At 42.3% G+C, this 15,939-nt stretch overlaps 1 protein-coding gene across 1 annotated transcript in view; it reads left to right on the top strand.

Moving 5' to 3' along the window:
* Positions 1-11,225, top strand: part of LOC308091609 (transmembrane protein 178B-like) — a gene marked incomplete at both ends in the record, with an annotated part of 13,368 nt that extends 2,143 nt beyond the window's left edge. The window contains 3 exons of the mRNA XM_080437272.1: positions 783-896; positions 8,883-9,020; positions 10,960-11,225. Coding sequence (XP_080293398.1) covers positions 783-896; positions 8,883-9,020; positions 10,960-11,225 — 518 coding nt within the window. The remainder of the gene's footprint in view (positions 1-782; positions 897-8,882; positions 9,021-10,959) is intronic.
* Between the last annotated feature and the right edge of the window lie 4,714 nt (positions 11,226-15,939).

The raw sequence follows: 15,939 nt of genomic DNA, 5'->3' as shown, positions 1-15,939 counted from the left end.
ACGTAAACAAAAAAAGTATAATCTGAAACACAATTTTACAATATAGAGTAGGGGGGTCCCTGCTTCATCTCTCTCTCAGCTAGGGGGTCCTTGGCCTGAAAACGTTGAAGACCCCTGGACTAGAGTTCATGTTTACTCTGCTCATTCTGATCCCACACTCATAAGTTGCTCTGGATAAGAAGCTCTGCTAAACAGTGTTGATTTAGTCGACTAAAACGATGACGAAAAATGTTGGTCGACTACCTTTTTACACTGACGATAACTAAATAAAAACTAAATAAAAACTAAGCTATACGATGACTAAAACTGTGACTAAATATATCGACAATTTCGTCAACAAATAAAAACTAGACTAAAATGTCAGTGAGGGACTTAGTGGAGAAGAGATCCAGTAGAACAAAAAGACAAGTCGTTTTATGTTTGGTTGCGCTCTGAAAATAGCAGATCTACAAGCTCACAACGCGTCGCGCTGCGACGCGTTGTGAGCTTGTAGATCGGCTATTTTCAGCATGCAACCAAGTGTAAAGTCAGCCATTACGACGCCATCAAGGCACCGCCAACATACATTTTAGTCGACTATAATCTTATGATATTTAGTCGACTAAAACTAGACAAAAACTAAAACAGTTCAGATGACTGAAATATGACTAAAACTAAATGGAATTTGATTAAAAAGACTATGACTATCTAGATAAATAAATGTGCTGTCAAAAACAACACTGCTGCTAAATGCTTACATTGACATTGTGTGTTTCTTTGTGTTGTGTTGTCTACATGCTCAGGGTTGGTCCAGCGCTGCACGCCCGTTAAATATTACTACACCTCTTCAGCCCTGCCCAGGAACCTGCCCGTCGACCTGACCAAGACCATACGCCAGGACGAGTGGCACGCGCTGCGTAAGTCGTTCTCTACCACGTTCATCTCAAGGACACACAGTTTGTTATGTGCATCAGGCCCACGGACCCCCATTTGATACCATTTGTTATCCCTGGGACCTCCATTGTAGCTACACTGTAAAACCCTCAGTGTTCATACAGACCAGTAAGGGTCCATTTGTTTCCATGTGTACACTCTCAGAGTTACAGACCTGTAAGGGTCCATTTGGTTCCATTTCTACACTATTAGAGCTACGGACCATTAAGGGTCCATTTGATTAGCTAGAAGGTCCTGGGTTCGATTCCCGCCGAGAACACAATGGGCTCGTTCTCTCCTCCGCGTCATCAGTGCCCATACCCTAGGTGGGGTTGGTGAAAGGGCCTTTCTGTGTGGAGTTTGCATGTTCTCCCCGTGTCTCCTAGGGTAGTTACCCTCACAAAAAACATGCAGTAATCCTGGTCTCTATACTGCCTCCCCCTGGTCAGCCGGGGCGCCTGATGGAGGGGAAAGGAACTGGTTGGAATAACGTGTTCCTTCCACTTCCCTTCACTTCTCATGCGTTGAAGGACGCATGAGCTCAGTTCGGGGCTCTCCCCAGGCTGGCAGAGGGAGAGTAGCGCCCAGGAATACAAGCTTAGGCATTGGCACTGGGTGAAAAATGGGTTAGAGAAACGTGGGATAATTTATATTTAAATAAAAGGAGTAGTTCACCCAAAAAAAAAACTTATTTTCCATCAATTACACACCCCATGAAGCCATGAATTCATGGAGATTGTTTTAATTTTTTTTCGCATTCCTGAGCCAATAATTCGATGACCGGGTCATCGGTCAATAGGAGACTCCGGGCCCTATTTTCTGTGCCACCTCACCCCTTGGCACTACCCGCTACCCGTGAATTACGCACAATTCAGCTGGCACTGTCCCTAAACGGTACCAATTGTGCGTGGTTTTTATCAGCAGTTGCCAGTTAAAGGGATATTTCACTTTCAAAAAAACTTTTGGTCATTTTATCATCTACTCAGGCCTTTGTGAACCCCCCAGACAGTTTTTAAGTTGCTTGATTCAGTATTTATATATTTGATATTAATTTTATCAGACACGCCCCCTTCCTATACAATCCCATTGTAACTTCAAACTCCATTTTAACCATGTTAGATTAATCAAAAACACCTGTCCTTGGTTCTGGTGACTCACCCTGCCCTCCTAATGCGTGAGGGGGCCGTGTTTTTTCAATTACTTTTTTCATTTATTTTATAATTTTTTTTTATTGTATTTTATTTTTTTAATTTTCCAAAAAAAATATTTAAAATAAATGAAAAAAGTAATTGAAAAAACACGGCCCCCTCGCGTATTAGGGGGGCGGTATGAGTCACCAGAACCAAGGACGGGTGTTTTTGATGAATCTAACATGTTAAAAATGGAGTTTGAAGTTACAATGGGTTTGTATAGGAAGGGGGCGTGTCTGATAAAATGAATATCAAATATATAAATACTGAATCAAGCAACTTAAAAACTGTCTGGGGGGCTCACAAAGGCCTGAGTAGATGATAAAATTACCAAAAGTTTTTTTGAAAGTGAAATATCCCTTTAAGCTTATCAAAGACAAATACAATGTCGTTTGATGCCGATCTACAAGCTCACAACGCGTTGCGATGCGACGCGTTGTGAGCTTGTAGATCTGCTATTTTCAAATATTTTAGTACCTTTACTATTGGTACTTTAAGTACATTTGGATACCAATACTTTTGTACTTTTACTCAAGTAAATGTTTTATTCTGGACTTTTAACAGAGTACTTCTACATTGCAGTATTGATACTTTTACTTAAGTAAAACATTTGAGTACTTTTTCCACCACTGGGTGTTTTAGGGATAAGGCTGGTGCCGGAAGATAGCAACCTTTGTACGGGAACGCCCCTTGCGCCATGCGAAATCCTTACTATCACAATATCAAGCTATTTAACACTCATTTTAACACACATATAGACACATACCCTACCTTTACTGTAAGTCCTGTTGTCAAACGTTGTCAGAGCTCTTCCAAAATCTACGAGCTCACACTGGCATCGCAGAGCAACACGTTGTGAGCTTCAGTTATTTCAGACATTTTTGAAGATACATTTTTTTTCTCTTACAAATTTCACCTATAATGACACGAGTGAATGAATGGTTTATGAATGAATGAATGCTTTATTTTGGGTCTTTGTTTACAACAAATCAAAACACACTTGTGTGGACTTACAACAAATAAATCATCATCACATTATGTACGTATCCATGTAATGACCGAAAAAAGGAATCGGCTGAAGCACAATGCTTATTCTTTGCCTATCCTTTACAATACTTGAAAACATATATATTACAATGTTAAAAAACCTTCAAATATGAGATAAGATAAAAGAGAAAATGTTTTACTCAAAATGCCTCACGATCACTGACCATCGATCACATGACATTGCCCTATAGTCTGGGATACAGCAGATAATAAAGGAAAGGAACTACTACTGGCAGGAGAAATGGAATGCAGGAAAGATCGGCCTCTCTAGCTCGATGCCAAGAAAACTTAAGTAACGGTATTTAATCCAATAAGACCGGGAACACATCTGTGTCATGTTAAGAAGTATTTGGCGAATACAAAAATATTAGATCTACAAGTTCATAGAGCGGCACAGAGTGCCACACTACAAGCTTGTAGATCTGCTATCTTTTCTTGCAAATTTGTGCAGATATATATCTTTTTTAACCTTTGTGTTTATTTAGCATTTTTCATACAGTTAGACAGGGGGAGAACAAGGCGAACGTGTGTAACTCAAATCATTGCTTCTGGGGGGTTCTACAAATGTCTTCTAAATCCTAACAGTTTTTGAAAAACCTTATGTCGCTATAATATCAGTGGTTCTCAAACTTTTTTTCATGGCCGCGGACCCCCAATCTCAAAATATGTTTGAGATGCACAGATCGGAGTAAAAAATGTTTCAAAACATATACGTGGATATATTCAAAAAATTGCAGAAATGTTCTATCATTTCAATAGCTAAATACATCTAATTAAGACCTGAGGCGATTCTTATTTTTTTTGTAAATCCTAACAGTTTTTTGAACAAAAATCAAAAAAATCACACCCAGTGTGAAGTGGGCGGTGTGGTCACAGTGGTCATCACAGTGATGAAAGTTCACTTAAAGAAAAGTAATATTGTGGACCAACCATTGTACACCCCTAAAAAAACTAAACATAAATGTGTTTTTTTTAAGTGCATAGTCCTATTTATAGGCACTATGCACATGTGTCATGTTTCACTAGCCAATCACAGTCCTGAATAGACTGTGATTGGCCAATCACGGTGCAGGGTTAGGGGGGTACAATGGTGGCCAATCACAGCGCAGGGTTGGGGGGGGTGCAATGGGTGGGGGGGGTACAATGGTGGCCAATCACAGTGCAGCGAATGTCGATGTCCAAACCTCACATATGGGGCGGTTTCACCGCCCAAAAATGTTTTTTTCAAGATAAAAAAAAACAAACAGATCTACAAGCTCATAGCGCTGCACTCGGTGCCGTGCTATGAGCTTGTAGATCTGCTATTTTTGAATAGCCAAAGAAATCTAAAGTGACACAGATGCGTTCCAGGTCTTAATGGGTTAAAATGACACAGATCATTTCCTGGTCTTAATGGGTAGTTAACACAGAGGACAAAAAAACCATTCCTACTGCCAACGGCACGGGGCTCAAGGTATAGACGAGGACTTGAAACATCTCTGGACGTGGGGCGTCGATGGCCTAGTTGTGGTTAAGGCGCTTCCACAGGCGCGGTGCTGCCGAGCAGAAGGCCCGGCCCCCCCCCCCATGGTGCTCTGACAGACAAGGTCAGAGAGAGAAGGATGAGGCTGGCTCATGGGCTCTGTGTGTCAGGCACTGCTGGCCAGTGGTGGAAAGTAACTAAGTATATTTACTTAAGTACTGTACTTAAGTACAATTTTGAGGTATTTGTACTTTACTTGAGTATTTCCAATTTCCAATACTTTTACTTCTACTCCACTACATCTCGGAGGCAAATATTGTACTTTTACTCCACTACAATTACTTGAAAACTTTAGTTACTAGTTACTTTTCAGATATAAATTATGATATTACGAAACAACAACGCGTCGCGATGCGACGCGTTGTGAGCTTGTAGATCTGCTATTTTCAAATATTTAGTACTTTTACTTTTGGTACTTTAAGTACATTTTGATGCCAATAGTTTTGTACTTTTACTCAAGTAATTTTTTTATTCTGGACTTTTACTTGTAACAGAGTATTTTTATATTGCAGTATTGGTACTTTTACTTAAGTAAAGAATTTGAGTACTTTTTCCACCACTGCAAACAACCCAGGGCACAGCGAGGAGGGGAAGGAGACGGAGCTAACAGCACTGTAGAGCTCAATACCCTGAAGCTAGACAGGGGGGTGTGGAGCGTGGAGGGCAGCCATTCAGTCACACGCACACGCACACGCACACACACACACACACACACACACACACACACACACACACACACACACACACTGCTCAGGTAGATGCATTTCATCAATGAAAACATAAATCAAATCAATCAAAACTGAATGATGTAGATAATCACATGTAGGCCTAATTCAAAGTAATAACGAATAACCTGCCATAAACCGATCCCTTCTAATTACCATGGAGATCAATACCAGATCAATATATTCAATATAGGCTTTTATTGGACGCGAGACGTTCTAACTGTGGTTTTCCACAGTGACACAGATCTTCCCTGGTAACATCTTCAGAGACGTACGACTATGATTAGTAATGCATGGAAACAGTGTCTCAGTGAAAGTGTGCGTGAAGGTGTGTAGGTGTGTGTTAGAATTAGGATCAGAGAAGGACAGCTGTCCTCTGTCCCAGTCCAGCTGGACTCTGATCCTCTGGAGTTTCTGATTCACTGAGAGAACAGTCCACTCCTTAACAGGCCCTGATGAGAAGACTGCTCTGTATTCACCCATATAAAACCATATATACCAGTATCCACTCCCTCTGCCTCCCTGCCTCTGGTAAGACTCCAGACACACACCTACTTGCCAGCTTTTATTGTCTCCAACCTCAACATCCCAGCTGTGAGACCCTGAGTTAAAGCCCTCAGAACCCAGGACTTCGGGAAAGTAGTCTGACCTCTCTGGGTTGTCAGGAAGCGGCTGCCACACTTCTACACGTCTCACACTGGTTAGATCATCTGACAGCATGAGTTTATGATGTGCAGTGTTGGGGTCCAGGATGACAGGAGTGTAGGAGACAATGTCCTTCATCTTGTCCCAGACTCTGAAGGTCAGGTTCTTCAGGTGTTTGGCCTCGTCTATCAGCGCTCCTGAGACCGGCGGTGGGTCCTGCAGGGTGAGCTGGACTCCCTCCATCGTGGTCTTGTAGTTCTGCAGGAATGAGACGTGGTCGTCGGCTCTCAGCTGGTCCTCAGCAGCTTGGCTTGAATTGGAGAGGGTTTCCATTTCTCTGCTCAGACCCTCAATCCTCTCCTTCATCTCCTGACTCTTCTGAGCCTCTTCCTCCCGCAGAGCGGCGATCCTGGCCTCCTTTTCCTCCTTTAGGAACCGACGAAGATTCTGAAACTGTTCCTTAATCTGCGTCTCTGTGTCCCTGGCCTGAACCTTGATGTGATTTTCTATGTCCTCGTAATCTCCTTTAACTATATCAAGGACCTCCAGTTGCTCCTCTAAAGCCTCCAGTAATTCCTGGACATTCTGTTTGCAAGGTCCAGACGCTTCGTCCACAGGTAAGAACTTGTGTCCGGCGTGTTCCTCTGAATTGCGACACACGAGACACATCGGCTGTTGGTCTTCCAGACAGAAGAGCTTGAGCTTCTCACCGTGTGCGGTGCAGAGGACCTCAGAGCTCATCGACAAGGAGCTCTGGCCTTTCACCTCCAAGAGGTTTTCACACAGGTCCTTCACAACAATGTTTGTAAGAGGATGGTCCCTAGAGCATCTTCTCTGACAGACAGGACATTCTTTTGTTGGTCTTTCCTTCCACCATTCCTGCAGACAGTCTTTGCAGAAGCTGTGGCCACAGGACGGCACAACGGGATGTTTAAAGATGTCATGACACACGGGACAGGTCAGCTCCTCTTTCGGAACAGTGAAACGGGAAGCCATTTTCTCTGCTGCTCCCTGCTGCTCCCTGATCTGGAATGTTCTCTGAGGCTGTTACACCAGAGGAATACAAGAATAACATTATGAGTATCAATTGTACAATTTATCTACCAATCACACCCGCTATGCAATAGATAGATCTCCCATGTACAGGGTCTTTCATGGTTTTATTATACTAACACACAATACAAACACACTCTAAAACGTTTAGGCCAGTAGGCCAGTAAGCCAGTAGTAGGTTTAGAAAATGAAACACCAACAACAACACAACGACAAATTACTGACATGAAATATACACACACAACTATAAAACTGAAATATATACATTCATCTTCGTATAAACACACTCTTATATCTTACCGTCAGTCTCTCGGAGCTCGCAATGGAAAATGACGAACACAGCAATAACACCCTGGTAACTAGCAACACTGATGCCTGCGTAGAACACTTTGTCCTTTAAGTGAGCTTTCTCTCTGTTTATATGGGTTTGGTCTACCCATGTGGGTGTAACCTCATGTGACTTGTGTATTGTCTTAAATGTGGAAACACAGGCTTTAGCACTGTTCTATAACAGTAGCCACTGTCCCCCAGTTCCTTATCTGATCTAATCAATCAACACTCTCATGTGACTCTCATGTGACACATGCAAAGTCCCCCGCTGTGGACCCCAACACCACAGGTCAGAGCTGTGGCCTCCAGAATTGTATGTACCTGTACCTACTATGACCAAATATCCATCTGAAAATATAATAAATAATATCAATTCTACATATATGCAGGCATTTACCTCTTCATTTATAAGTTTGGTTCATAAACTAACACAGATAATAGTAACAACAATACTTATGTTACTGGAAAGTTCTACAATCAATAGTAGTAGTAGTGTTTGTACTAGTGATAGTAGTATTCATAGTAACAGTAATATTTGTAGCACTTCTTATGATCTGCCTGTTCTTACCTCAGTAGAGATTGTAGCTGTCTGTCTGTCTGTCTGTCTGTCTGTCTGTCTGTCTGTCTGTCTGTCTGTCTGTCTGTCTGTCTGGTCGGTCTGCCAGGTTGTTCAAATGATCCGTCCGTCTATTAATTGATCTATTTATTGATTGATTGATATTTGCCTCTCGGTTAGTTTCTCATGTCGCTCTCTGACTGACGAGTGATTGTTAATCTAAGTAAAAGGCTGATCGACTGAACAAGGAAATTAACCGACAACAGGAACGTGTCTCACACACACACACACACACACACACACACACACACACACACACACACACACACACACACACACACACACACACACACACACACACACACACACACACACACACACACACACACACACTAAACTAACTGTAAAAGATAAGTACAGGGCCTCTGGTAGATTAAGTGTGTGTGTGGTAGTGGCTTCTGGTACTGTAGATTAAGTGTGGTTTAAGTGGTTATTAAATCAACATTCAGTTTATTTATTATTTAAATAGATATTCTAATAATAAAACTAAAAACTAAACTAGACCAGCAAACACGTTTTTACGTTATGTTAAAACTGTAGGCCTACAGAAATGGAAAACATCAAGTCAAAACTAATAAAGACACAAACTTGTGAAAACCTGTCAGGTCTGATTTGTGCTGTGTTGTGCTTCTTACAGACCTGCAGAGTATGCCAGCCATCTATATATCTATCTATCCATCTATCCATCCATCCATCCATCCATCCATCCATCCATCCATCCATCCATCTATCCATCTATCCATCTATCCATTCATCCATCTATCCATTCATCTATCTACAGTATATCTTGTATCTATCTACAGTATATATATATGTCTATCATGGTGTTGTGCTTCTCTCAGATCTGCAGAGGATGACAGCCAGCTTCGTGGGCATGGCGGTGGCCATCATCCTGTTCGGCTGGGTCATAGGCGTCCTGGGCTGCCTGAAGGACCACGACCTGATGCAGTATGTGGCTGGGCTGCTCTTCCTTATGGGAGGTAAGAGCTGCACTACCTTAGTGTTCCACTGGAGGGCAGCAGTATGTTGCTGGGCTGCTCTTCCTTATGGGAGGTAAGAGCTGCAGTACCCTAGTGTTCCACTGGAGGGCAGCAGTATGTTGCTGGGCTGCTCTTCCTTATGGGAGGTAAGAGCTGCAGTACCCTAGTGTTCCACAGGAGAGCAGCAGATATATGTGTTATGGAGAGTCTTGACAAGGAACCACTGCAGTTTGAACCTGGTGTCACTATTTTGTGCATGAAGAAAGAAAGAAAGAAAGAAAGAAAGAAAGAAAGAAAGAAAGAAAGAAAATAATGTTTAATTTTCTTAATATTTTTTCACAGATTTTCATAGACATTCAAACTTTTTCAAAACTTTTAGAAAATAGCAAAAATACCAGATCTTCAAGCTCACAATGCAAAACATTTGTGAATAAAACAAGAATAAAACAATATATATTGTCTGTTAGAACCCTCATAGCTTACCTTCCAGGATTACAAATTCCAAATCAGCAAAAAGTAGCAGATCTACAAGCTCTCAAGCTTTCCAGCTTTGTGGATCTGCTTTTGATACTTTTGTGTGAATCTAGTTCATTTACCAAAGAAATCACACAAAGTTAAAATATGGAGATAAGAGATGTCTCTCCGACAGCCAGTGGTGTAAAAAGTACTCTAATGTTTTACTTAGGTAAAAGTATAATTTCAGCAATGTAAAAAATACTCTGTTACAAGTAAAAGTCTGGGTATTGCAGATTTTACTTGAGTAAAGGTGCCAAAAGTAATATATTAGCATCAAAATATACTTAAAGTACCAACAGTAAAAGTATTAATCATGCAGAATGTCCTGGTTCACAAGTTATCATATGTCTAAAATGCATAAAGAATCTTTTGAAAATAGCAGATCTACAAGCTCACAACGCGTCGCATCGCGGCGCGTTGTGAGCTTGTAGATCGGCTATTTTCCAATAGCCAAAGGCTGAAGTGATTAATGTATGTTTTGTAATAATAATCAAAATCTACAAAGTTACTAGTAATTAAAGTTTTCAAATAGATGTAGTGGAGTAAAAGCACAATATTGGCCTCTGAGATGTAGTGGAGTAGAAGTAAAAGTATTGAAACTTGTAAATACTGAAGAAAGTAAAAATATATATATATTTTTTGTATAATTTATATCCCACGATTTTGTATACCATTTCTTTCACCCAGTGTCAATTGCCTATGTAATCCTGGGAGCGCTACTCTCCCTCTGCCAGCCTGGGGAGAGCCCAGAACTGAGCTCATGCCTCCTTCAATGCATGAGGAGCTAGCGAGCCACTTCTTATCACCTGACAGGGGAGAGTTTCCCCGGTAGGACGTAGCGCGTGGAAGGAACACGTTATTCCAACCAGTTCCTTTCCCCTCCATCAGGCGTCCCTACTGACCAGGGGGAGGCAGTATAGAGACCAGGATTACTGCATGTTTTTTTTGTGAGGGTACCTACCCTAGGACAGTGGTTCTCAACCTGTGGGTCGGGACCCCCAGGGGGGGTCGCCACATGATTTTGGGGGGGTCCCCAGATGACAGTGAAAAAAAAAGAAAAGTGTACTTAAAAAAAAATTTAAATAAAGAAAATAAATGAAAAAAGACCCGAAAGAGGCAAACATTGTGAAAATAGCAGATCTACAAGCTCACAACGCCTTGCAACGCTATTTTCACAATATATATCTGTGGAATCATGTCAAAGGAAATGTAATGCCTCAACTCTGACAAGCCCAAGTGCTTGTCTGGGTGGGGGGTCGCGGCCTGAAAAGGTGGAGAACCACCGCCCTAGGAGACATGGGGAGAACATGCAATTAAGTACAGTACTTGAGTACATGTCCTTAGTTACTTTACACCACTGCCTGACAGCAACGATAAATGTTTTTCTTTGTGTGTGTGTGTGTGTGTGTGTCTCTCCATCCAGGCACATGCTGCATCATATCTCTGTGCACGTGCGTGGCGGGCATCAACTTCGAGCTGTCGCGCTACCCCCGCCACATGTACGGCATCCCGGAGGACATCGGCCACGGCTACGGCTGGTCCATGTTCTGTGCCTGGGGGGGGCTGGGCTTCACCCTATTGGCCGGCTTCCTGTGCACGCTGGCGCCCTCCCTCTACCCGCCGCCGCCGCCCCCGCCCACCCCGGTGGCAACGCACCACAAACACCGGCAGGAGAACGGCTGCGTGTGACAGCGACAGAGAGATAGCCATGTCGTCGGCATAGATTGTAAAAAGAAAATGGACGAAAGGGATAGCCTTGACGTCACCTATTGATTTCTATACGGACCCGTTTTTGGAAGATTTCTAGTTCAGCTGAAAAATGGCTGCGAGTGCAAAACCAACCGCCGCACACCTGGTGGTGAGCTGTTATTGGTTGTGAACGGGGAAGTGTTGAGGGCGGGGTCTTCACTTACCAGTACCACCCAATCACAATTTAGTTTGTCTTCATCATAAATGTATTTAACGGGGGCCATGAATTTACGAAAAGACTTGAAACTAAGCGGTCGAACACCTAAAGGTCTTTATGAAAAGGTTTTACTGAAGGCAATAAAACCAAGGGTTAAAGTCCAGGTTAAATGAACGTTTTTTTTTTTGGTCTGCTGCAGGCGCAGGAGCGGAATCAGCGCCACCTACTGGGCCATTAATAAGAACTGCAGTGTTTTCGTTACTTCCGCACTGGCTTTAAAAATGAACAGAGACGCGTTGGCGCCTCGTCAGGCTGTGTGTGACAGCAACACCCTTTGTCAAAACGGCCGACACAAACTCTTATGACGCCCCGGACGGTTCCTACTGACCGGACAGACGTTCTATCGAGGGACCGGTATACCGTAGAGACAGACATCCATCCAAACAGGGAACTCTTGGCTCTTTTCCACTACAAAACCAACTCACAATGTGCCGCTTTGCGGCGCATTGTGAGCTTGTTTATCTGCTATTTGTGCTTTTCATGATTTTTATGGCGTTGTTGTGGAAGGTAAGTCGTGAAGAGACAACCGAGGAGTCCCTGGTTCCACTGAGAGGGACAGAGACATTTTAACAAAGGATCCACTGAGAGGGACAGGGACATTCTAACAAAGGACACAGGACACTGGCTCTGTAAAGAGCCAAATTCCAATACCCCAAATCTCGGCCACTCGCTCACTCACACTCGTCACTCCAGCTTGGCGGTGTTACGTGAAATTGGTGACCTGTCCAAAATATGTGACCATCTCGTGGACTTCAAATAGCTTGGAGGTCTTTAAATACGTGGCCTAAATACCGGTTGAACTCTGCTAATAAACAAACCGTAACGATTTACATTCAGACACTGATGTTACGTGATGTCTACACGATGGTCACATATTTTGGCAGGTCACCAATTTTACCGTAACACCGCCATGCTGGAGTGACAGAGTGTGAGTGAGCGAGTGGCCGAGATTTTGGGGTATTGGAACTCAGCATTTAATTTCAGTCCTCAGTGCTGTCTGTCTGTCTGTCTCAATTAATTAACTGTTCAGAACTGTAAGCTCACAACGCATCACGAACGAGACGCCTTGTGAGTTTATAGATCTGCTGTCTTCGTATGACGAAGCATAAATGAAGACATTACTGCTTGCTCTCTGAGAGGAGAATACTTAATTAAATACAAATACTTTATTCCTTTACATCTGCCAGGTTGGAGATAAAAAAAAATAAAAATATGGTTGGCAGGAGATCCCACATAGCACAACTTTGGAATAATAATGTAATGAACATTTATGAATGTTTTCTCACATTTCAGAAGGGCAAACCGTGTATAAATATGTACTCATTCTGAAGAAGAACACCATGTAATTGTACTTTTTTTTAATTGTATGTTTGTCTGCAGTTGCACTGTTAGGAGGGTGTGAGCTGTATTTGCGGGGAGAGGGTGAAGTCACACACAAACACAAACACACACCCCGGTCCGCCAGAAATGATTTGTTTTTTAATAAAATGAAATGGTCATGCAGAACACTAGAGCTTTCAGTCCTGTCTGTGTAACACTGATGACATCTGCTAACACTGACGACCGCTGGGGGTCAGCAGTGGTGGAAGATATAATCAGATTTATTTGACTTACTTATTGTAAGTAAAACTAGCAATACCACAATGTAAAATACAAGTTACTTAAAGTAAAAGTACTCTCTTTCCACCACTTGGGGTCAGTGTGCTGCAGGGTAAGTAAACATTTATCACAGCATTGGTGCAGGAACAAACCTTAGTTTTTGACATACTTACCCCTATCCAGGGTGGAACAAGAAGTGACATTGGTTTGTTATATCTTTAAGGTGAATCCCCTTTGTGAAATGGATTGTCACAAGTTTTACTTTTACTCAAAAAGTCATTCAATTGATCCATGAAGTGACTCCCCACAGCGTGACACTAAAGTTAGTTCAAGCACAGATTGACAGTCAATATACATCTTGTTTTGATAGTATATTGTTTAGACTGATGCTAGGCTCTTGTTTTACCTATGATCCTATAACTGAGGCACTACACACTGTATCTCTGCATTCTATGTATGTGTTTACCTTGCTTATTTATCGTTTTAAATCTTTATCCCACGATTTTTGTAACCCATTTCTTCACCCACTGCCAATTAGCTATGTCATCCTGGGCTCTACTCTCCCTCTGCCAGCCTGGGGAGAGCCCAGAACTGAGCTCATGCTTCCTTCAATGCATGAGGAGTGAACAGGCCTCCTCTTATAACCTGACAGGGGAGAGTTCCCCTGGTAGGACGTAGCGCGTGGAAGGAAGACCTTATTCCAACCAGTTCCTTTCCCCTCCATCAGGCGCCCCGACTGACCAGGGGGAGGCAGTATAGAGACCAGGATTACTGCATGTTTTTGTGAGGGTACCTACCCTAGGAGACACGGGGAGAACATGCAAACTCCACAGAGAAAGGCCCTTTCACCAACCCCAGGGTATGGGCACTGATGACGCGGAGGAGAGGACACGCCCCCAGCGCTCACAGCATCCCCGGCGGGAATCGAACCCAGCACCTTCTAGCTGTGACGCGACAGCACTACCGACCGCGCCACCGTGCCCCCCGCATTTTATTTATTTTTTACACCTGTATCACATCTCACGGGGGAACTTCAGTTTTCAGCTTCACCCAGCTGAGTGCTGGCCCACAAAGGAGTGTGGAGGAGGGGGGGGAGGGCAGTTAGGGGCAGTGGTGGAAAAAAGTACTAAAATTCTTTACTTAAGTAAAAGTACCAATAATGCAATATAAAAATACTCTGTTACAAGTAAAAGTCCAGAATTCAGGATTTACTTGAGTAAAAGTACAAAAGTATTGGCATCAAAATGTACTTAAAGTACCAAAAGTGAAAGTACTACATATTAGAAAATAGCAGATCTACAAGCTCACAACGCGTCGCGCTGTGAGCTTGTAGATCGGCTATTTCCAAATAGCCTATGTATAAAATAGGGCTGAAGTGGTTAATGTTAATGTTTTATAATGTAATCATTTATATCTGAAAAGTAACTAGTAACTAAAGTTTTCTAATAATTGTAGTGGAGTAAAAGTTTACAATATTTGCCTCTGAGATAGTAGTGGAGGAGAAGTAAAAGTATAGCCAATTGGAAATACTCCAGTAAAGTAAAAGTACCTTTAAAAATGCAATTCATTATTAATGAAGGGGCGTGTCCTCCTCAGTGGAAAGCAATCTAGCCCACTCAATCCGGGGAACGCGTCACTGTCATTTTAAGATTTCTTATGCTATTACAAAAATAACAGATCTACAAGCTCATAGCGCGGCACTCGGTGCCGCGCTATGAGCTCGTAGATCTGCTATTTTTTTAATTAGCCTTTTTTTTTCCCACAAGGGGCGGGATCAAAACGATGGCCCTCGACACAATTGGTTAAGACCTACAACCAACTACCAATCACAGTCTCCCATATTCGAATACTGGGCCCTGATTGGTCACCCACGTCTTCTGGAGCAGGAAATGGATTCTCTATGGATGGGTTTCCTGTTTGTAAACATGAGAGGATGATGCGCGCGCAGTGGAGGGGTGAGCCTGTGGAGGGCGCTATTACCCGCAGCAGCTCTAGTCAAATGTACATTCATAAAAGAAATGGTCTTCACCAGGTTTAATGAAAGTAGATTAAATGATGCAGTTTGTAATATCTTCTTTACTCAATAAAAATGATTTGTCGGAAGTTGGATCTGTTTGTATATAATAGCAGCATTATGCCTATTATGCCTATAATAGCAGCATTATGCCTATCTAAATCCCGAACAAAGCAACAGAGTGAAGGGCGCTTCCGGTTCGTTCTACCCCAGGCATGCGCAGATTGCGCACTCTGCTCTGTGATGACGTCGCGCGGAAACCCATCTATGGAGCGGTGCCAGACCCAAATCGCAGAGTGCAATTTTTTTTTTGCACTCGCAGATTCGTCTGCTCCCATGCAGGCTATTTTTGAATAGCCAAATAAATCTGAAATGACACAGACAGATGAGTTCCTGGATTGAATGGGCTCGTAGGAACTCGTACTTACATCTAACGCTGTTTATAAATGTTCCGTTCATAGCACGCCAATTTCATACATGAACCCTCTCGGTAACACTTTACTTAAAGGTTGCGTCTATAATGCATTATAATCACATTTATAACACATTATAATGCACTTATAAGGCATTATAACACTCGTTATAAATGTTTATAATTATGTATGGCAACTTATTACGACGTTTATAACGTATTATAAGTGTTGGTCATAATGCATTATAAGCTCAGCGGAACAGCACATTATAACTACCATAACTTCGTCAGTTATAAAGTGTCTTTGTTAGAAGTTGTTATGCATAATTATAAACATTTATAATGAGTGTTATGAAGCATTATAAGTGCATTGTAATGCATTATGATGCATTATAATGATTATAAATGTGAT

This window comes from Gymnoscopelus braueri (assembly GCF_963280865.1).
Source record: "Gymnoscopelus braueri genome assembly, chromosome: 9".
Taxonomy (NCBI): domain Eukaryota; kingdom Metazoa; phylum Chordata; class Actinopteri; order Myctophiformes; family Myctophidae; genus Gymnoscopelus; species Gymnoscopelus braueri.
This window is presented reverse-complemented; position numbering and strand designations above follow the sequence as displayed.